Source organism: Triplophysa rosa, linkage group LG8 (genome assembly GCF_024868665.1).
Source record: "Triplophysa rosa linkage group LG8, Trosa_1v2, whole genome shotgun sequence".
Classification (NCBI taxonomy): domain Eukaryota; kingdom Metazoa; phylum Chordata; class Actinopteri; order Cypriniformes; family Nemacheilidae; genus Triplophysa; species Triplophysa rosa.
Window position 1 is genome coordinate 5,652,577 of NC_079897.1, and position 22,525 is coordinate 5,675,101.

At 35.4% G+C, this 22,525-nt stretch overlaps 3 protein-coding genes across 3 annotated transcripts; all 3 read left to right on the forward strand.

The window, feature by feature from the left end:
* The first annotated feature begins 682 nt into the window (after window positions 1-682).
* LOC130558586 (uncharacterized) lies at window positions 683-10,103 on the forward strand. Its single transcript, XM_057341086.1, has 7 exons — window positions 683-710; window positions 1,730-1,837; window positions 3,213-4,367; window positions 5,145-6,162; window positions 7,569-7,684; window positions 7,868-9,085; window positions 9,174-10,103. Exons 5-7 carry the CDS (start codon window positions 7,636-7,638, stop codon window positions 9,632-9,634), a joined length of 1,728 nt encoding a protein of 575 aa, XP_057197069.1. The 5' UTR covers window positions 683-710; window positions 1,730-1,837; window positions 3,213-4,367; window positions 5,145-6,162; window positions 7,569-7,635; the 3' UTR covers window positions 9,635-10,103.
* Window positions 10,104-10,873: 770 nt separating this feature from the next.
* On the forward strand, window positions 10,874-15,178 carry LOC130558587 (uncharacterized). Its single transcript, XM_057341087.1, has 4 exons — window positions 10,874-10,933; window positions 12,546-12,617; window positions 12,725-13,957; window positions 14,066-15,178. The coding sequence occupies exons 2-4, from the start codon at window positions 12,578-12,580 to the stop codon at window positions 14,515-14,517; spliced, it is 1,725 nt and encodes a 574-aa protein (XP_057197070.1). The 5' UTR covers window positions 10,874-10,933; window positions 12,546-12,577; the 3' UTR covers window positions 14,518-15,178.
* Window positions 15,179-16,651: 1,473 nt separating this feature from the next.
* LOC130558585 (uncharacterized) lies at window positions 16,652-22,463 on the forward strand. The gene is made up of 4 exons (XM_057341085.1): window positions 16,652-16,681; window positions 19,238-19,319; window positions 19,444-20,670; window positions 20,771-22,463. The coding sequence occupies exons 2-4, from the start codon at window positions 19,256-19,258 to the stop codon at window positions 21,229-21,231; spliced, it is 1,752 nt and encodes a 583-aa protein (XP_057197068.1). The 5' UTR covers window positions 16,652-16,681; window positions 19,238-19,255; the 3' UTR covers window positions 21,232-22,463.
* Window positions 22,464-22,525: the final 62 nt, after the last annotated feature.

A 22,525-nucleotide genomic window follows, 5' to 3' on the forward strand; every position in this document is an offset into this window, starting at 1 on the left:
TAGATATTCGATTTATATTAAAATTAAAAGACGTGTGTATTCTTGAATATGTATAAGTACACATAGGTCTATTGTATGTATTCTATTGCCTTTTAATGGGCAGCTTAAATATTCGTTCTTATAAATTTATGAAGATATGTGAATTACATCCAGTGCATAAAATGTCTTTAGTATTCAGGATATGTTTTCCAAATCAGATATTTGGAGGCAATAAGGTATGACAGTGTAATGAAACCAAGAAGGTATCAATTATTTTCCATGGGCAGTTTATAGTTTTACCCCAAAACTGTAAACTTACAGAATTATAGGATTAATGTCATTACCTAACATCTATATTAGTGTTGCAATTGCTAATTTTGCAAAAAGCAGATTGTATCAGCTTCTTGCAGGGCTTTCATAACTTTAGTGAATTTATGGATAAGTTAATGAACTGTCACATGATGGTGCTCATACAGTATAAACACAATATAAAGTTTAAGAGTTAACTGAAGTAAATATGAAATAATTTATGACAATAAATAGCAATACTTTAGTTATGTAGTGGTCTGCCCTTCTTTATGTGCAATGGTGGAAAAGGGAACATGGCGTCTCTAGTATTGTTTTCGTTAAGGCCGCTGGGCCTTTTTTGAATGACAAATATGCTTAGGTATTAAAAACAGGTCGCAGTGCCGATTTGGTTCAGTGAAAACGAGGGCTGCGGTCACCTGCAGGTAAGAATGTCTTTGATCCATGTATGTATATAATAGATGAGTATGCAACTGAAAGAATGACAACACGTCAGGTTTAATGTGGGATTTATTTACATGAATATACCAGGACTGAATTTATACTACATATTTGCCTTCAAAGTATCACTTGGAAATCTTTGTGTTGTGTTTCTCTACTGAAACCATAACTAATAATAAAATGTATGATGTACAGCATATTGAATCATTCCAAAGCAGAATAATAATGATGTGTTAGAACCTTGAAAGCTGGTTTGATAATTGTTTGGTCTCATCCAAGAAATATCTTAAACACAACATCTGTTCTTGCTGTACAGCTAAAAAAATGTATTACAGGACAACAGTACCTTCCTTTCTGTTTAAATTTGTTCAAATGTAACTAAATTTCTAAATAAAAATCATATTTCCATCCCTTTTGGGGACGCAGGGAGTGCTGGAGTCCTCTCCCAGCAATACTGGACAATTGGTTTGTCCATTATAGTAAATATATTTAATAGCCTTAAACGTATGTACAGTATGGCATGTATACGTAATATTGTATATAAATGTAAGCATAGATAAACACTGTGTCAAAGTGTAAATGTGAGTCTCACATTTAATGACACTGGATTTTTGCTTCAAAATATGATTCTGTTTGCTGATGTGGTTTAGTAATTTGTGTGCAATGTGTACAGTTTGTAAATTCTGTCCTTCAAATTAAAATCGATGTCTGTATCTCTATTTTACTATACAACTACAATCTAAATTTTAATGGCAATTCCATTGTGAAAATTGTGTGAATATCTTTTTTTTTGTTGTAGCCAAAATTTATTTTCAGAAGTAAACCTATCTTGGGAAATATTCACAGGAGTAAAAGGTGCGATGTCTAGTCATAGTAAAAATAAGAGAATACAAAAATGTGAGAAATAAAGGTGCACCTCGAAATATTCCAAAATAATCCATTCTTATTGATTTAGTCATAAAGACTGAAAGTTATAACACTTTCTCTTTATTTTCTTTGACAGATCACCAGCTGGCTGACTTTCATCAGCGTCACTGGTTATATATATTGTTGTCACAAAAGCTTGGAGCCATGCTGACTCTTTTGCTAATTTTGGCAATGTCTAGCCAAGGTAAGCAGCGTCTTGTCCTTTCTTAAAGTGATAGTTCACCCAAAAATGAAAATTCTGTCATCATTTACTCACCCTCTTGTCATTTCGAACCTGTATGACTTTCTTTCTTCCACAGAACACAGAAGAAGATATTTTGTGTGTTGTTAACCGGAACCCATTTACATTGATTTTGTGTCTATACACAAGAAGTGAATGGGTGCTGGCGCTGTTCAGTTACCAACATTCTTCAAAATATCTTCTTTTGTGTTCTACAGAAGAAAGAAAGGGTGAGTAAATGGTGACAGAATTTTCATTTTTTGGTGAACTGTTACGGATTAAAACATTCTTTATGTAGACGGTTTCAAAGTGACAACATAAACAAACGTTACTGTGCATGCGTTCGTGGGCTGCAGTTAACTTCCGATACACATTCACAAATAACAGAGGGCCTGTAGATTATTTCTGATAACAATCAAAAGAATCCGAGAAGATCCGTTACTTGGCTAAACTTGTCTCTCCAATATTTTGAATATAGACTCCGATACCAAGCTCAACCGCTAGATGTCAATGTACCCTACGGTTTGATTAAAGGCGGGATAACATGCTATGTCAAGATTGGCTGGGCTGCGTCAAGATTGGCTGCGCTGTGGGCCTGCAGCTGCAGAGAGAAGTTGAGGTGTGTTTGTCTGTTCACGGCATTTCAGTGATGGATGTTATGTAAACGGTGGATATAACGCTGGATTGGGAGATCGTTTGTAACTGAAAGATTGCGCGGTCTCAGTGCTAAAACATGCCAGACATGAACTGCACGTGTAAGTCAAACTATGTCATATGTCTGTGTTTTGTTGGCAATCGGTGAGTACGTGCATAATGTAAACAATACGAAGGGATAATGCGATGATATCGTGTGCTTGTGCTGTAGTTCCGTCCCCCCTGCCTGCCTCCAGCAGCTCGTCTTTTTCCGAAAATAATCGTACAGCTGTCTCTCTCTTTTATAAATTTGATCAAAATAAATACTCTTCGAAGATACGACGTATGCAATACTCAAGATTAATATGAGATTGGCAGAAACTGCGTGTGTTAGCCCACCTTTAAATGCAACCAAACTACAGGACCCATTCAACAAATTGTTTATTTAATACAATTATTATACAGTAAAACAATAATACAAATTAATATCAATATAAATAAAATAAAATATAAATAGTTATATTATTAGACACTAGCCAAACACAAACCAGAAGTTAACTGGGGGTCAGGCGCACGCGTTTCCAATGAAATGGTCTATACAGATTCAAAAGTCTAAGACAATATTGAAAATCTGGGCCTCAGACTTTTGGACACCGCTTCATATAATACTGTGCATTAACAATATTAATACTTCTTGATTTGACAGGCCAGTCATTGGTGGACTCTGGGCTTGACTTCATCACCGCATTCCCGGAGAACGTTGCCTACTTCTATCCATTCTTTCCAAAAAATTCTCTCAACATCACAGCTCTGTACGATAACACTGAAGTCAATATCTACTTCAAAGGCATACTCGAACACACCGTTATACTGCAACAGGGACAGACCGAGGTTTATCTTCCGCCTTCAGATGTTGAAGAACATAAATTAGACGTATCCCAGAAAACCATCCAAGTGGTCAGCAACAATTACGTTGTGGTGCTGTCAATAAGTAAGCAAGAAGATAGTGTGCAGACCAATGTCGTTTATCCTTATACAAATCTTGGTACGTTTTATTCTATCCCCCAACTAAACTATAGTGAAATGCTTTCCAAATTCCCTCAAGCAACAGGAAGTATCAAGGCGAGATACAGTTTTTTCAGGCTGCTAATAATCAATGCGCAAAACTTCACGAATTATATCGAAATCGTTAGGATATCGCAGCAAATCGAGCAATTTCAACTCCAACCCTACACTCTTCTCCAGCTAGCACTCGATGGTTCAGAAGTCTCAGTAGAGTCTTTATATAACATGGCGGTGATAGTGTCCCACCCGTGTTTAGAAGCGACGTCATGCAAATGCAACATGATGTTGAACCAACTTCGTCCTGATGCCCACTGGGGTCAAAGTTTTATTCTGCCCCTCCTAAACATTCCGACATGGCTGCATATAACTGTAAACACCATTCTGACCGGAAATACGCTAGATGCTGGGACTCTAGAGCCTATCCAGTCAGGAACCCAAAGCATCAGCACGATTTATCCTGCTTCGCTCCGGCTTATCAGCCCGGGCCTCATCTTAGAAGTAATTCCGGAAACAATGTTCGCCGCCTGCTACCTAGTGCACTTTAGCGTGGCGTATGGCAACGTGTTAGTAATAGCTGAAACACTCAGTAGGTCAGAGGTGTATATAGATAGAAGCTTTCTGTCATCCAATAGCTGGACCGCTATTGCTAATACCAAGTACTCAATTGTATCAGTTCTTCTTCACGGCAGGCATGTCATTTGGCATCCAACCTCAAAAATTGCAGTCTACATGTTTCGCAACATGACCGGCGGAATTCAGTATGGAGGCCCGGCTGTAGTGTTAGGAGAAAAACCAGGTAAACTATATATCCATTGATGCTTGCTTTTCAAAAGGGTGGTGGTGGCTATATTGCATTATTCTTACATTATTTAATATAACATATAAATACAGTATATATTAGTTTTGGGGTGAAGTGTAAAATTTATCATAACCATAAATGGGAGCAAATGGAATTGCGGTAACACTTTACAACAAGGTTGCATTTGTTAACATTAGTAAATGCTTTAACTAACATAAACTAACTATGAGCATTCATAAATCTTTGCTAATGTTAGCTCATTGTGCATTAACTGATGTTAACAGATGCAAGTTTAAATTTTAAAATGTATTAGTAAATGTTGAAATTAATATGAACACAGATTAATAAATGCTGTTGAAATATTGCTGATTGTTAAATTCTTAAAATGTTAAGAAACATCACGTTTAATGTTCAATGTTAATAGTTAGTACATGAATGAATAACATTCAGAAAGTTAATAAAAATTAATTTAACCTTCAGAACTGGTATCGGCAGATATCACTCTGAATAATCGGCGGAGAAATTTAGTATCGGTGCATGTCTAGTATTAACCAATACAATGCTTTTGTAAAGTGTTACCAGAATTGCAATGAGTCAGAAAACTATCTCAACCAATGGTGTGAGTTTGGGACGGCCTACCTGTTTCCTGACCAATGGCAGATGTTTTATCTAATTTTTAACCAATTCTGTTTGCTGTCCAAAAAAGCACTTCACCTTTATGTACTAATACACTTACAGCACATATACTGACATGAGTATTATGTGTGCATCTAGACCCTGATGGCTGTTCATTACATCCCCCTGAGATTACAGTCGCACCCACACCCATGAGTTGGCCTGAATCCCACCAGTACTGTACGTCCACAAGCGACGAGTTGATCAGTCCATCCACTGTGATAGCTCGCTCTGCCCTGACCGAGTTTCTGAGAAATGCAGCAAATACTGAGCACTGGATCGGGCTGCGTCGCAGTCTTCTTACATTAGACTGGTACTGGCAAAAAGGGAACGAAAGTGAAGACCTGATGGACACGCAGTGGGGCGCCGGAGAACCAAGTGATCCTGTGCAGGGCATGTGTGCTTCTGTATTCTCAGATTTAACTTGGAAAAGTGTGCGATGCTGTACTGAGTTGAAGGCCATCTGCTACAAAAAGCCTGATTACTTCCCTGTTCTCGAATTATAGTGTGACATTTAGGTGTCTATTTATTTTAATATATACATATAATATATATATAATTATATGATGTTAACCTATTTGAAGTAACAAAAATAGCTCTAGTTTGTACTTGTAAATAGATGTGAAATGGTATCTGTGGAGTTGTTTATGACCTACGGTCACAAGTTTCCAAAGTATCTTCAGGGAAATTTGCATTTTGCCAAACAATTGCAATAACCACATATATTGTCTGTAGCCTGCATCTTATTAACAGTGTAAATCTCATACAATGTTTATCTAGACAGATTTATTTGGATTGATAGCACTTTACCTCCTATTACTCTTAAAAATGTATTTATTTGATAGGATATAAATAATTGTAATTATTTAAACAATTGTAATTAAATAATTGAATTAATAAATGTTCTAATGTGAATAATGTCAATGAGAAGGCCTGTGAAACCGTGTAGACTGTAGCATGTGCAATAGGTATGACTCTCATGTAATCACCTCATTATGCAAAGTTTTGTGGGGGCACAAAACGTGCTTTGAATACATATTGGGCCTGTAAGTAGGAAACACGTACAAATTGGTCATTTTGTTCAGAGAGGAGTAGAGCTGTGGTCTCGTGGCATCAGGTAAGTCTTGCTGACACCACACATAATACACTTTTTAGATTTTTTTCAAATAAGGAGTTCATGAAATAAGGTACTGTGGGAAAATGGGGGTTTGTATCTAAATGCTTAATATGAGTTGGTTTGGAATGTTGGACAAAAGCTCCAAGTCAAATTCATGGGTTCCAGTAAATGTGTGTATTGTGGATGTTGTGTATTGTTAGTTGTATTTTTGATTGTATGCAGAGGCCAAAGGCCAATTTTTATCCACAATAAAGTACTAACTAACTAAAAGGAAATGAATAAGGTAATGGTTAGTTAGATGTTTGGAAATGTATGTTGATATGTAGGAGAAAGAAAATAGTGTTTCTATAATAATTTTGTATTATTGAATATAAGGCAATTTTTCCTTGCCTTTAGAGAAATTTAAAGTGAAAATCACATTTTGTGACACTATAGAAATGTCTTTTTAATGCAGTTTTAAAAAATCTATATGTTTAACTGAATCTAAGCAAAGTTTGTGATTAAGCAGATGGTTATGCTTGTAATGCCTTAAAACATGCCTCAAAACGGTTACATTAAAAGATCTAAAACACGTCATGTTAGTTTAGGGAAAAACAGGATTCAAGAACTTTCAACAATCGTTGTTTTTGAAATGGTTTTAAATAACACCCTAAATTAATTAATTTTATTTAAAAAATGCCATACTGTAAGATATGGATATAAATAGCCTGTTTTATCTGATATGGTTAACATTTATTAAAGTGATAGTTCACCCCAAAAATTAAATGAAAATTCTGTGATCAATTACTCACTCTCTTGTCATTTCAAACCCATATGACTTACTGAAGAATGTTGGTAACCAAACAACAATGGCACCCATTGACTTTATATGGACACAAAAACAATGGGTACCGCCATTGTTTGGTTACCAACATTCTTCAAAATATCTTCTTTTGTGTTCTGTGGAAGAAAGTATGTCATAAATGATGACAGAATTTGCATTTTTACATGAACTATCACTTATATTGTATGTATATTGGCTGATTCAGCTTGACTATTATCTTACACTTCCACAAAGGTCATTTTCAAAGGTTCTGCTCGTATAAAAGAGTCCCCTGCACAGTTTCACAGAATGTAGTGTGCTTTTGATATTTGAGACTTTAAAACCTCTAAAAACATGCAAATTGTCTAAGCACGGAATACGCTGTCGGTTCCTGTTTATGGTTATTTTACTGCCCGTGTGGAGTTTTACTTAAATTCTTATGATCCGCTTATAGTTAAGAAAATGACATTGTAAATCACATTATTGATTGTAAATCATAAATATGGAGTAAATATTTGAAATATTCCTCAAAAACTTTTCTGTCCAGAGGTTGATTTCAAATTGACCAATAGATATGTATCCTACTTCTGTCTTCTTTTTACAGCTCGGCTAATAGAAAACTCATTATCATCCCGGCTCAAGTAAGCTGCACTGTTTAGCAAAACTACAGCATGCTAGTGATGCTGTCTGTTGTGGTATTCATGTCACTGGTTTACCAGGGTAAGTTATCTCTTACATGTGTATCTTAACTTGATTTTGTCCACGGCGATTCAGAAAGTGGGTAGTTATTAAATTCAACTCAAACAGCGGTTTCATATTATATTGCTGCGGTTAGCTCAGCATGCATTAAGAGATGAGAAATTCAATCTATAAAATATCAACCATGAGCTGATGATTTTGTAGGGCTGTCAGTGGTGAGCTACGGAACAGATTTCATCACAACGTTCCCAGAGAACATCGCCTACTACCACACCAACGATTCCATGACCACGCTGAAAATCACCGCTTTCCACAATCACACCGTGGTCAAAGTGACCGTCAACTACACCTTAGTATATGGAACAACACTGGATTCTGGACAGATTCAAAATGTGCATTTTCCCATTTCTTTTAAGCAGTACAATTTCAAACACTTCCTTCATTGTGTGAGAGTTGTTGGCACCAGCCGTATCGTGGTGCTTTGGATCACCAAGCGAGCAGACAGCATACAGACTAATGTTGTTCAGCCCATAAAAAATCTCGGCTATTTTTATTCAATACCCGCGTTGAATTACAGCAAGGATTACAGCAAGGTCACGGGCTTGCGTAACATTCCATATCCGTTCGCTCCGATTTCCATTAACAGAACAAACAACACCTTCAGACTGATCATTATCAATGCTGAAAACGTAACGAACTATGTTTCTGTGAGCATTATTTCTGGCTTTTCCCCGAATCATTCCGTGAGCCTGAACCCCTACGAAGTTTACCAGGTTTATACCAACAGTTCAGTTTCTGTTAGCTCTGTAAGAAAGGTGGCTGTACTGCTCACCCACCCATGTATGGAAACACCAGGGTGTGGATGCAACATGGTGGTGAGCCAGGTTCTAACCTCAAATCTGTGGGGTGACAAATTTGTTATACCAGCGTTGAGCATCACAAATGCAATTTGGCTTCATGTGTCGTCCTTATCGACGGTGTATTTTAAAGAACAGAATCTACGTTCTTTAAATGATTTCTGGTCACAGCTAATCCCCTTTCCCTACCTTGATGAGGAATCCCCATCTATTAATGCAGACAGCCCAACACCCCTCTGGATTGTTAGTCCAGGCTCTGTCATTGAAATAATCCCCATTACCATGTTTGCAGCCTGCTACCTGGTGCTGTTCAATTCAACAGAAGGTGAAATTGTTGTGATAGCTGAGAAAGGCCACGAGGGTGGTGTACATATAGACCACGACCCGCTTGAATCCCCTCACTGGAAAGTCGGCCACAATTCAGGGTATTCCTCAGTTTCAATGTCCCTTAATGGTACACATGTCATTTGGCATCCGACTTTGAAGATTGGAGTCTACATGTTTGAGAGAATGAACGGGGGAATTCTTTACGGAGGCACGGCTATACCTTTAAGTGAAGAGCCAGGTAAACAGCCTCATGTGATGTCATCCATTTTATGCATTGTGGAGAGTAGATATATTGTGTGTGACAAAGTATGTTTGTATTCACACAGACCCACATGGATGTCTGGATAAACCTGCAAAGTTCATTCCCGGTACTCATCCTATGACCTGGCCCGAGTCTCATCAATACTGCTTGAATGAAACATACCAGCTCCTAACTCCCAACAGTACGGATGCCCAAACGCAGATGGTCGACTGGCTGTTTAAACACAATTATTCCGATGATGTCTGGATCGGACTGAGACGCAGTTTGCTCACATTAGACTGGTACTGGCAGGCGGGACATGAGAGCATTCACGACGTGAGCTACACAGAGTGGGCCTATGAACATCCAGGTGATCCATGGAAAGCCATGTGTGCTTCTGGGAACCTTGATAGTAATAAGAATTTCTTCTGGAAGAGTGTGGCATGTTGTATGAAAATGATACCTGTGTGCTACAAAGAGAGTACCTACTTTAAGGATTTGGCCTCTGAAACTCTAGATGCCTTTGTTTCTGAGATTTTGAGCTAAATCGGACCTTTTTTGCCATTTGCTTTTCCATTTTCTTGATGTTGTTTCTTTTCTGATTTTGAATAGTTTTCAGCTTGTTTATCAACTATAATATTCAATGTAGCGTTAACTTTTTTTGAAGCATAAATAATATAGAGCAGGTTTAATCTGTATGCTCAGACACTTAAATATTTCTAACATTTAAATATCTGTTAAACACAGTCTACAAATGTATATTTAAAAGAAAAAGCCTTGTAACAACAACCTTTTTGCAACAACAGTGACGTTTTCATCTACTTAGCTCCTTTTTCACATTTATGTTGTAGTAAACCACAGTGACGTGGCACCAGTGTTGGGTGTAACTAGTTACTACGTAATTAGTTACTGTAGTTTAATTACTTTTCCCTTGAAAAAGTAAATTAAGGGATTACTCTTAATTATTGATATTGTCTATCAATACAAATGTATTGATAGACAATAAATTTTTGTCTAACTTTAAAATGTATATATGCTTTAATATATCCTTCTTACATATGTATACTTTGGTCAGTTAAAAAGAATAATTTATGTAGTTATTTATTATTTTATTTGAATTAATTAAATAAGGTGTCTATCCTTGAAACAATTCTAATCAAGGTTTATGTAGGATATAGAAAGTAATTAGTAATTAAATACTTTTTGGACAGAGTCATTTGTACAGTAATCTAATTACACTGTTAAATATATAATTAGTAATTAGTTTCAGAGTAACTTACCCAACACTGCATGGCACGCATGTTAAAATGAAACTAAGAACGTAAGTCAACTTTATGGAGCATGTAAGAAAGTATAAATATCATTTTTGTCAACCTACCTAGTTTGCTAATTTGTAAAATGTGAAAAATAGTTTATAATAAATTAGTAAATAGATAAAAATAAAGAATATTTGTCCAAACAGATATGTCTGCGCTCTGACACACATTACAGTTGATGTATTTGTAATTTCCATTGTAAGAATTACACCAGTAAAACAATATGAAAACATTACAGAAAAAATAACTGTGACAAACTATGTTATACTTTGTTATTTGGAAGTGTATATGATATTTGGTACTTTAAATGTAGGCTATGATCATTGGTAGGAATTATTACAAATGAGTGGAAGGAAAGTTCTCAGCATCATCAATCATTCAGCCAAATGAAGCAAGTATGTACTTGCTTGTCCAGGATCCTATTCAAATCTAAAAGAGATCTTTTTGAAAGTCAAATGTGTACGAATCTGAATTGAAATAAAATTTCCAGCACACAGTTGATCGTAGAGAGAAGAGCTCCAGGTACCAGGTATGATATTTTGCTTCATCTGAATTAATGTTTTTATATCGAATTTAGCCTATGTAAAGTTTTGATTAGCATTCTGCTTTTGTTAAATACACTTACTGTACAAGACCTGTAGTGATGTTGGCCAAATCTTTATTTATTGATATAGTCATTTTATGATAACCTGGGGCCAGTTGTTCAAAAAGCTTCATCTGGATTATAGTGATCAGGATTTAGAAATCCCATATTTTGCTATCTAGGACCAGGTCATCCGTTTTACTTTTATACCGCTTTTTCAAAGCAAAACTGGATTGGATGACCCTGATCCAAATACACACTTTTTCATATGACCAAATTCAGATGACTAATTCTCTACGGAGGCCCTAAAGCGACATATGAAATGGAAAACAAAAATAAATACTTCAATTCCTTTGCGTTCAAGTTTTGCGTTGTGTTCGCCTGAGAGACTTTGCGTTCGCCAGCAAAGAACTACTTTTGAAAGGTTCAAAAGTGCCAATGTAGTTTACAAACCGAGTTATTTTATGGCGGCAAAAATAAAAGCAAATCAAAAATATGCCTGTGTGTATATTACATTTTTGACCAGTTTTAAAGTTTAATTAAATTGTTTTGTTCCGAAATCCACCCTTCTGCTGGGATCAGTATAATCCTGTTTATTTTTTTGCTCAAACATACCCAATCTTACTGAAATGTTTTAAATAACACAAATTTACGATTTGATCCAGATCAAAACCTAGATTGGATTTTTTATGTAATCCTAATTCACAATTCATTTTTTCTTTTGAAGAACCCTTTTTCTTTAATTTGATCCAATCTGATAGTCGAAATCCAATCAGATTACTTTTGAACGACTGGCCCCAGGGGTCATAAACATGCCAGTTAACAAAAGTCTGTGGCACACCCTATTAGGATTGATGGGAAAAAATGTGTAACTTTAGGAAAAAGTATACACAACTCAAAAGAGAACGATAAAATGCTGTCTGTCTGAATTGTCACATTTACTTATATGTGTGAGAATGTTTAGATTGTCCGGTCTTGCACAAATTCTTAGCGTATATGACAACGTATATGTTTACATTAACTCATCAAACTACAACTAGCCAAATTTAAAATACTAACTTGAAATTTATATGTACATTTAGTCATTTAGCAGACGCTTTAATCCAAAGTGATTTACAAAGAATTCAGAGAGCGATAAAGCGATGTGTCGTACAGGAGCAATAATACAATACGTGCTAATACCAAGTTAGTTTCCGCAAAAGCCAAAACAATACCTGTTGAGAGAAAGAGAGAGGGTTAGTTTCTTTTTCATTTGCCTGTTAAGTATTCACAGAAGAGAGTTTTTTGAATGTTGTGAGAGATTAGGTTGACCGGACTGAGTTGGAAAGAATGCTCCACCAGGAAGGAGTTGTGAAGGAGAAAGCGATTTACTGCCCTTTTGAGAAATGACTTGTACAATCAATTTGATTAAACCTAAAGATTTAGGACAAACGCTATTTTTACAGTGTTGTGAGGTTAATAATGATGGTTATTATTATTTTATGAGCAGTTCTGTTTTTGCCACTAAGAGAAAGTAAAAAAACTTTTTCCAAAAAATGTTTTTTTCTTAAATACACAGCATTCAGCACGAACTCAAGGTCAGGTCCAGTCATGTTTGTGATTCTTCTAATTGCATCAACATTTAGCCAAGGTCAGAATTTTTTTTTAACCATTCTTTATCTCTTTATTTAAGTAGCATTCCAGTGTGCAGTGTGCATGTGATCCCATGATAATTTTTACACTCTATTTGTTTTTAAGGTCTCACAATGGTGAGCTATGGAAATGATTTCATCACAGCATTTCCAGAGAACGTAGCTTACTTCTACCCATACACATCCAGAAGAATTCTAAGAATCACCGCCCTGCATAATGACACTACCTTCACTGTCCACTTCAACAACACTGAAAAAACATCATCAGTTCTGGAGAGTGGCAAAACTGCAACTATGTTGTTTCCAAAAACTGCTGAAGTACATCAACTAGGCTCCTCCAGTAACTCTATCCGAATTACCAGTGACAATGACATCGTAGTACATTCTTTCAGTCAGACAAATATAGGTACCCTTCTAGAGAAAAGTGTCCAGACCCATGTTGTTCAACCCATCACAAATCTTGGCACAAACTATTTGATCCCTTCGCTGAACCACTCAGACCTTATCCAAACGTTCAACAGATCTTCGCCAGACCCCTGGTACCAAAGAAACAGCTCGTTCAAGCTGATCATCATCAATGCAGAGTACACAGAAAACACTGTCACGATAGTGAAGAACATTTCAGGCAGTGTGCAAGAAGAAAAAATCAAGATCTCATCATACCAGCTCATCCAGATACAGGCCAATGCTTCACTGATTAAGGTTGAATCTAGCCATAAAGTAGCAGTGATTCTGACTCATCCATGTCTAGAAATGACAGCCTCATGTAAATGCAACATGATAGTGAATCAGATTCTTCCCACAGAATTTCAGGGTCAGAACTTTGTTGTGCCGTACATTCCGAGTATAACCCAGAGCCGCTTACTTATGACATCAAATGACAAGTCAACTTCTCTATCTCACAGTAATGTTCAGTTACAGCCTAGTCCATCAGGGCTTCTGTCACTTTCAGATCAGACGAAATCTCAGTACGTAAACACGTCGGGAAACGTGTCCCTCACACTGATCAGTCCAGGTCTTTTCATTGAAGTGATCCCAGAAAACATGTTTGCTGCCTGCTACCTGCTGCAGGTCTATTCAGACGTCAGCAGCACTAACAAACAGGCCTTAGTGATAGCAGAAACTAGCAGCAAAACTAATCTACACAAACAAAACAACCTGGTTACAAACGCGGTGTGGTTTGATATTCCTGGCACAAAATACTCTTCAGCTCCAGTAAGTTTATCAGAGTCAACAACTGTCATCTGGCATCCAACCTCAAAGATTGCCGTTTATATTCTGGAAAACACTGGCACGACAGTTTATGGAGGACCAGCTATAGCTATAAATACACAACTAGGTAATAAAAGACCTTTTTAATTTAAATATGTAAGCTTTAAAGCAAACTTAAATTGTTGTGAAGCACATGATTGTGATGGTTAACATTTTTATGTTTTTATTCCTTCAGATGAGTTCGGCTGTGTGGCGATTCCTGGACATTATGAAGTCGGAAATGAGCATCTTAGTTGGGCTGAGTCCCTGGCTTACTGCATGAGTCTTCAAAAACACCTCGCCTGTCCTACAAGGGAAGACATTCAGAAAGAACTGCCTGGAAAGGTTGACACTGCAGAGGAGGAGGCTTGGATTGGACTACGACGTAGTCTAATGACAACAAACTGGTACTGGCAGAGGACACCATCAACAACACCATTACCGTCACCATCTGTGGATTACTTTCACTGGGCTGATGAGCATCCAGATGAGAATTTTACGGGCCTTTGTGCTTCACTGTCACTAAATGAGAAAGATAAGTTCAAATGGAAGAGTGCAAAATGCTGTGAAAAAAAGCGTCCTGTATGCTACACACCCGCAATAGGCTTTTATCCTTTACCCTTAGATACACCTCTTCAACTTTTCTAGCGTTGCAAAAATATCTCAGTATTTTTTTGTCTTTACTGGTAACAATCACTGTAGTTCCTGGTCGGAGATACTAAAAAAAAGAATGTAGTATATTTCAATAATAAAAAATCCTTATTACAGTAATCACAATGTTATTAAGAAGTACATTTTTAATGCATGCTCATAGAAATATGAAACATAACAGGTCTTATTAGTAGTGTTAAAGTTAAATTAGTTGTGCTTTCTTCATATTTCATCTAACAAGCACCAATTTTTGTTTCAAAAGCAATTTGCTTTTTCTAAGGCCTGATCTGGGCTAAATCTGCATGAAGCAAATGTATTCCTTGAAGAACATAATAGCTCTAATATCCCCATGTAGGATGCAGTAACATTTACATGCCTTATTTATGACTTTATTAAAGTTTTTTCTCTATAACCCATACCATCTCCAGATTCCCGGCATATATTTACAGAAATCTCAGCTACTTTTTAAATGAATGTAAAATATGTTCTCATCATAAACCACATAAAATTTGCTCATAGTCACTAGGCATAAAGATGAGTTTATTAAAATTGAAAGTAGTGTGGGTTTTATTTATATTCAGACTTGATTCTGTAAAACTGCTTTAAAACAATACATATTGTAAAAAAGGTCTATGCAAATAAAAAATATGTAATCTTGTCATGTTGTGTTGCCTTAACATTTTAAGTATTACAGTTCGTGGCATGGACATGAAATCTAGAATCTATTGATTTGTGTTCATGGACACACATTTTCACCTTTTGTTCGTGTCAGTCAGCACGACTTTCAATACAGGCCGTGTGTGTATATACATTTAAATATTTATAACATGATATCAAAGGAAGACCCACCCGCTCTTAAAAAAATGGTGCTTCAAAAGGTTCTTCGGTGCCATAGAAGAACCTTTTGTATCCATAAGGAAACTTTAACATCTGAAGAACCTTTCTGTTTCACAAAAGGTTCTTTGTGGCGAAAAAAGGCTTTCAGATTATAAAAAAAATTAGAAAGAGATGATTCTTTGTGGAACCAAACATTTTTCTTCTATGGCATTGCTGTGAAGCACCTTTATTTTTAAGTTTAGACTGCTCCAAACCTAACGTCACAGGGGCAAAATCAAATCATAATAACAAATGAACAAAATAACAGTTGATACACTGTATATTTATACATATGTAAGATCAAAATCATACGAAAACCGCTTCAAACCGAGGTAGATGTATTCCCCTTCTTAAACATACACAAAATCGTGAAATTGTTCACAGTCTACAGATTATTAGCCCTGTAACAATGACCTTGCATGCAACAACAATGACATTCTCTTCAACACAGAACTAACGTTTCTGGGCGGGACTTCGGTGATGTTTTTCTAAAACGTTGAAATGAAAGTTAAAGCACTGATGAACATTACGCAAAATTTTAAAAAGTATTGAAGTTGTTTTGTGTCAACCTTATCCAAATATGGCCAAGAGTTTCAACCAGGTTTTTGGAGATAGTAATAAGTGTATGCTATTAAGAACTGGTTAAATAGGTTAGTAATTTACAGTTGCTCATGTAAATAAATAAATGATGAAGGTAAAATATATTATTTAATACATCTATTTTATTTAGACTATCTCTACATATTGATTCGTTTTCAGGAGTTTATTAGTTTGTAAAATAAATAGTATAAATACATAAAATAAAAATAGTAAAGAATGAATGTATTTGTCCAAACATTCGACATTTGGTAGTGTATTTTAATGCTGCATACAATTATTAAATACAATTATACATTAATTATTGTAACATATAACTTTTGACAAACAATAGTTAAATAACATAAACGATTGTCAATTTTTTACATACTTTACATGAAACAACCATCATTACCATAATAAAGCTACTTTGATAACTGTGAGTTATTTACCTAGATGCTATTTCAAAATAGTTGGAATAACACAATGGTAAACGTAAATGTGGGCTGTGATAATTGATACAAATTAGTGGCAGGAAAGTTCTCAGTATCATCTCAGTCATTCAGCCAAATGAAGCAAGTATATGTACTAACTATCTTGTGTAGCCAGGAACTTATTCAAATATTTTTGACAGTCAAATGTGTCGGAATTGAAATAAGATTTTCAGTACACAGTTGATTGTACAGAGAAGAAGAGCTCCAGATACCAGGTATGATATTTTGTTTGAGCTAAATGAACTGCAAAGAGAAATGTCTTGACGAACAGCTTCGATTTATGGAACAAAACGAAATTAAATATGTCACTTGCCATGTAAGAAATAAGAATGCCTTTAAAATGAAATGTTAAGGTTTTTAGAGCAGAAGAAGAAATGATGTCAAGACAAAACAAGCACTGTGCACAGATATTTGTCAGTGAAAGCATATTGTATTCAGAAGCAATAGAGATGGGGAGTGTGTTTTGTTTTAACACATTTGTGCACTATGTGTCTCAACTACGATTTGCCAAGTTATATATTAGTATGTGAATTTAAGTTGGACATATTTATCACGTTTGTATGTCAAATTGTACTTTCTCACCTTAAAATGAATTACTGTCTTATAAACCTGGTGTATAATACAAGATGGGAGTAGAATTGTGATTACACCCATGTACTTTTTTCTAGTTAAACTGATAACACACTGTTTCTTTTACTCATTTTAGATTTTTTAATTGCTAGTCCTTTTCTTGCATTTTAGATATGTTACTTTATGACAGTATTCTTCTTCATTTTGTGTAATTAAAACACGTACATCATATAAGTAAAAAAGATATAAAAAAGGAAGACACAAGATAGAAATTGTATCTAAATGCATTTTGATGTAAGTTGTGATGTTGGCTAAATGTGACATTTTTTGCACTGCTTGAATCAATCTTATTTATTGATTTAGCCTATAAGATGACCAGAGGTCATGAACGTGCCAGCTCACACAAACAAAAGTCTGTGGCGAACCCTAATGCCATTTGAAGGGAAAATCGTGTAGCCATAGCAAAAAGTATAAACATTTCAAAAGAGAAAGCTTGATAAAGTGCTTTCTATCTGAACAGTCACATTTACTTTTATGCGTGAGAATGTTTAGATCTTGCACATATTCTTAGCGTCCTGAGGTAAGAGTCAAGGTTCAGTAAAAATCAAAACGTTGAGCTGTGAAATTTCACTTCTAAACCATTGTGAAAAAAGCAATAACTATTATTATTAAGACTGTCAAACGATTAATCGCTATTAATTGCACCCAGAATAAAAGTTTGTGTTTATATAATACTGTATGAGTCTGTGTACTGTGCATATTAATTTTGTATTTATAAAAACATACACATGCATATATTGTATTTAAGAATAATATAAGTTATATAAAAAGAAACGTTTATATATCATTTCAATTATTGGTAAATATCAATAAATAAATCTAAATTTTCCTAAATATATGTGATGTGTATGTTTTTGTGTGCATAAATACAAAATTAATATGCACAGTACACAGACATATATTATGTAAACACAAACTTTTATTGGATGCGATTAATAATTATTATTGTTGTTTTATTATTGTTTTTTTAAGAGATCAGGGAATGAAGCAATTTAAATGAAGAGCAGTATGGGGCTTAAAATTTTTGCTTGAACAAAACATAAATACACGGCATTGTCTTTTATGAAAAATCTATTTATAAAATTACACTGTAGAAACTTTTATCAGCTCTTATAGAAATGTGATGTTTGATGACTGTTCCGCTATTAATGACCTTGATATTTACACACAATATATGAAACCTTGTTTTACAAAACAAAAAAGTTAGAGCAGACCTTTTTTTTCAGTTTGCCATGTGTTTCTCACTGTAAAAAACCCAACTCAAAAAAAGTTCAAACAACTAATTTTGTTGTGTTGGTTGAGCAAAAGTCCATGAAAAAGTTCACAGAACTTCTTTTAATAAGTTCATTCATTGTAACCAAACATTTTCTTCATTAACTTAAAAATATGAGTTGTGTGAAAAATTCTTTGCAAGTTCACTCAAAAAGACCTCTATAAATGTAAAAAATTGAGTTACGTCAATGTACAATGAACAAACAAGAGTTTGAAAGTTCCCAAGATGCACTGCAGTATGTTCAATTCGGTGTTTCTTATTTGTTTTTCTTTTAAAGATTAGTGTTTTAGTTCTTGCTGGAATAATTTATGCTTTAATCTTGTTGTTACTGTTTGTTATCTGAGTTTTTTTAATGAATGATGGTTTTTGATTGTCACCATGGTTGAGGTTTGTGTGTTCAATGTTGAGGTGTAAGTGCAGACCCAACGTAACTCAAACTGTTCAAGCAGTTGTTTGATCAAAGTTTACTCAAATTGTAGTAAAAGACAAAAATATTTGTTTATTTTTAAATAACCAATTTATATTCTTTATTTATGTTCAGCCAACAAAAATAATTTGTTATGTTGTTCATTATGTAAACTTGACTATGTTGATGTAATGACTTAAGCATAATTTTTTTGTACCTCTCAAGAAAACTAATAATCCTAAATTACCTCAATTAATTATTTTTTGTATTGCTAATTACAGTACTTGTTTTAAGTCAGTACAACTAATAATCCTGAGTTATCCCAATGAATTATTTTAGTTAAATTAGTACAACTTCTATTTCAAAAAGTTGAGTGAACAAGAAAAAGCGAGGGGAAATTAGTACTAAGATTTTTGTTGTTGTGAAGGCTTACATTTTTTTACAGTGCAGTCTTTCCTTCAGGAATACACAGCATCCAGCATGACGTCAAGGTCAGATACAGTCATGTTCGTGATTCTACTGATTGCATCAACGTTTACCCAAGGTCAGAAAAAAAACGTTACTATCCTCATTTGGTTTTGTTTAAATGGAGCATCGCTCTATATTTGGATTCATTCTTGTGTGACTCCAAGATCAATTAACATTTTTACATTATTTTTGTTGTCAAGGTCTCACGATAGTGAGCTATGGAAAAAAATTCATCACAGCATTTCCAGAGAACGTGGGTTACTTCTACCCATACAATTCTTTTAGAGGTCTAAGAGTCACCACCCTCCATAGCGGCACTTCCTTCACTGTCTTCTACAACGGTGGACAAACAACAGAGTCATCCCTACAAGGGGGAAAAACTGTGTTTGTGTCGTTTCCAAACACTTTTGAAGTACATCAACTGAACTACTCCAGTTACTCAATCCGAATTACCAGTGACAATGACATTGTGGTACATTCTTTCAGTCAGACAAATATAGGTACAGCTACCATTCCAGAGAAAAGTGTCCAGACCCATGTTGTTCAACCCATCACAAATCTTGGCACAGACTATTTGATCCCTTCGCTGAATCACTCAGACCTTATCCAAACGTTCAGCGGATCCCCGGCACCCTACTGGTCCCAAAGATACGGCTCGTTCAAGCTGATCATCATCAATGCAGAGGACACAGAAAACACTGTCACAATATTCCGGAACATTTCAGGCAGTGTGCAAGAAGAAAAAATCAAGATCTCATCATACCAGCTCATCCAGTTGCAGGCCAATGCTTCACTGTTCAAGGTTAAATCTAGCCATAAAGTTGCAGTGATTCTGACTCATCCATGTCTAGAAAATACAGCCTCATGTAAATGCAACATGATAGTGAATCAGATTCTTCCCACAGAATTTCAGGGTCAGAACTTTGTTGTGCCGTACATTCCTGGTATAACCCAGAGCCTCTTTCTTATTACATCAAATGACAAGTCTACTTCTCTATTTCACAGTAATGTTCAGTTACAGCCTAATCCATCAGGGCTTCTGTCACTTTCAGATCAGACGAAATCTCAGTACGTAAACGCATCGGGAAACGTGTCCCTCAAACTGATCAGTCCAGGTCTTTTCATTGAAGTGATCCCAGAAAACATGTTTGCTGCCTGCTACCTGCTGCAGGTCTATTCAGACGTCAAGAATGCTTTAGTGATAGCTGAAACTGGCAGCAAAACTAATGTACACAACCAAAACAGTCCTGTTACAAATGCTGCATGGACTGAGATTACCGGCACAAAATACTCTTCAGCTATAATACCTTTAACAGAGCAATATACCTTCATCTGGCATCCATCCTCAAAGATTGCCGTTTATATTCTGGAAAACACTGGCACGACAGTTTATGGAGGACCAGCTATACCTATAAATACACAACCGGGTAAATTTGTAAGAATTCACTTCTGATGCCGAATAAGACATACATTAATACAGTTGTAAAGCACATTCGTGATGATTAACATTTTTATGTTTTCATTCAGATGAGTTCGGCTGTGTGGTGATTCCTGGACAGTTTGAAATCAGAAATGAGCCTCTTAACTGGACTGAGTCCCTGGGTCACTGCACGAGTCTTCAAAAGCACCTCGCCTGTCCTACAAGGGAATACAATCAGATGGATTTGGCCAATACGGTTAACACAACAGAGGATGAGGAGGCTTGGATTGGTCTGCGACGTAGTCTGATGACAACAGACTGGTACTGGCAGAGGCAAACACCATCAACAACATCATTACCATCATCATCTGTGGATTACGTTCACTGGGCTGATGGGCAGCCACTGGGCAGTTTGAAGGGCCTTTGTGCTTCTTTGTCATTGGATCAGGACGATGAGTTCAAATGGAAAAGTGCAAAATGCTGCGAGAAAAAGCGTCCTGTATGCTACAAACCCCCAATATACTTTTATGTGGAGCTTTTATATCAAGTAGTATACATACAACTTTAGGTTCAGATATAGCACCATAAATATATATTTGTGCATTTTTACATCGCTGTCTTTACTGCTAACAGTCACTATAGTTGCTATAAAATTTATGTAGTCCCTTTATAATCCTCAATATCAAATTACTGTATTCTTAATGCAAAATGTTATTGAAAGAAATACATTTCTAATCCACGTTACAATATGTAGGTTTTCTGTTAGCTTGGCATAGTGTTAGAGTTTAGTATCAAAACATAAAGTAACAGGTCTTAGTATGAAATGAAATCAGATTTCTAAATTATACTCAAATCTTTGAGCTTTTCTGAAAAGTCAATGAACAATTTGTTAGAGGCTAAAGGCCTATGTTTTTCAAAGCAATTTATACGAAGAGTTTATTTGCAAAAACAGATCATGCCGTTTTTAAAAATGTTCAAAAGCATTGTTTTTATTGTGTTTTATTGTGTTAATTAGCTATATCTTTTGAGTTACTATTACTTAATCAAAACAACCCAACTGCAGTTTGATTGACATTACTTGGAATGCACAGTAAAAACATGATTCTTAAAAACGCAGTTATCGGTTTTTGCAGATGAACTCTTCCGATGCGTTTCAGCTTTTTCTCAAACCCAACCATTTTCGGATTGCCAGCACCCAGGAGCATAGGTTTGTTTGAACATTAAGGGGCTTTCATTAATCATTGTATACATGCAAATAGCATACATGAAACATTTACTTTTATTTCTTTCCATAATTATTAACTATGTAGTTATGAATTTAATACATTTTAACAGAATATAAACAACTATATAGAAATTAATTTGAGTATGTAAGCTGTTTAAACTATGGTGCATAATAAACTATAATAGGCATAAGTAATAGTATAATATTCTATGTAATGTCGATAGAAAGTTAAGTGTAAATTGGACTGTTATGGACTGTAAAATGTAGACTGTAGCATGATGTGTATAAACTTCAACTTCCACAGCTTCTTTTGTCTGTGCAATATTTTAAGGCAAACTGTTGGTGGCGGTAACGAGCTTTATGGCTTTCAATCTCCGAATTAAACAAAGCAAGGCTTGCTCTTATTTTGCAGTTTTGTTTACTGTTATATTGTATATTTCCTCAATTTCTACATATTGTGACACTTTAGTTTTGTTCTCAAATGGTAGGCCTAATGGCAATTATGCATATGTGTTACTATACATCAGGTTTTAATGGTTATTATTTTTTGTAAATAAACTGCTTGCTTCTGCCTATGAAGTTCTCCTCTTAATTGACGTTTAATGAATTAGATTTTTCGTCTGAATGTTCATTTCGA

What these genes read in the sequence shown, in the direction of transcription:
- LOC130558586 (XM_057341086.1), top strand. Translation starts at nt 7,636, where the DNA reads ATGCTAGTGATGCTGTCTGTTGTGGTATTCATGTCACTGGTTTACCAG. An exon ending in CATGTCACTGGTTTACCAGG is followed by an intron (nt 7,685 to 7,867) that starts GTAAGTTATCTC and finishes ATGATTTTGTAG; the next exon opens with GGCTGTCAGTGGTGAGCTAC. An exon ending in ACCTTTAAGTGAAGAGCCAG is followed by an intron (nt 9,086 to 9,173) that starts GTAAACAGCCTC and finishes GTATTCACACAG; the next exon opens with ACCCACATGGATGTCTGGAT.
- LOC130558587 (XM_057341087.1), top strand. Translation starts at nt 12,578, where the DNA reads ATGTTTGTGATTCTTCTAATTGCATCAACATTTAGCCAAG. An exon ending in TGCATCAACATTTAGCCAAG is followed by an intron (nt 12,618 to 12,724) that starts GTCAGAATTTTT and finishes TTTGTTTTTAAG; the next exon opens with GTCTCACAATGGTGAGCTAT. An exon ending in AGCTATAAATACACAACTAG is followed by an intron (nt 13,958 to 14,065) that starts GTAATAAAAGAC and finishes TTATTCCTTCAG; the next exon opens with ATGAGTTCGGCTGTGTGGCG.
- LOC130558585 (XM_057341085.1), top strand. Translation starts at nt 19,256, where the DNA reads ATGACGTCAAGGTCAGATACAGTCATGTTCGTGATTCTACTGATTGCA. An exon ending in TGCATCAACGTTTACCCAAG is followed by an intron (nt 19,320 to 19,443) that starts GTCAGAAAAAAA and finishes TTTGTTGTCAAG; the next exon opens with GTCTCACGATAGTGAGCTAT. An exon ending in ACCTATAAATACACAACCGG is followed by an intron (nt 20,671 to 20,770) that starts GTAAATTTGTAA and finishes GTTTTCATTCAG; the next exon opens with ATGAGTTCGGCTGTGTGGTG.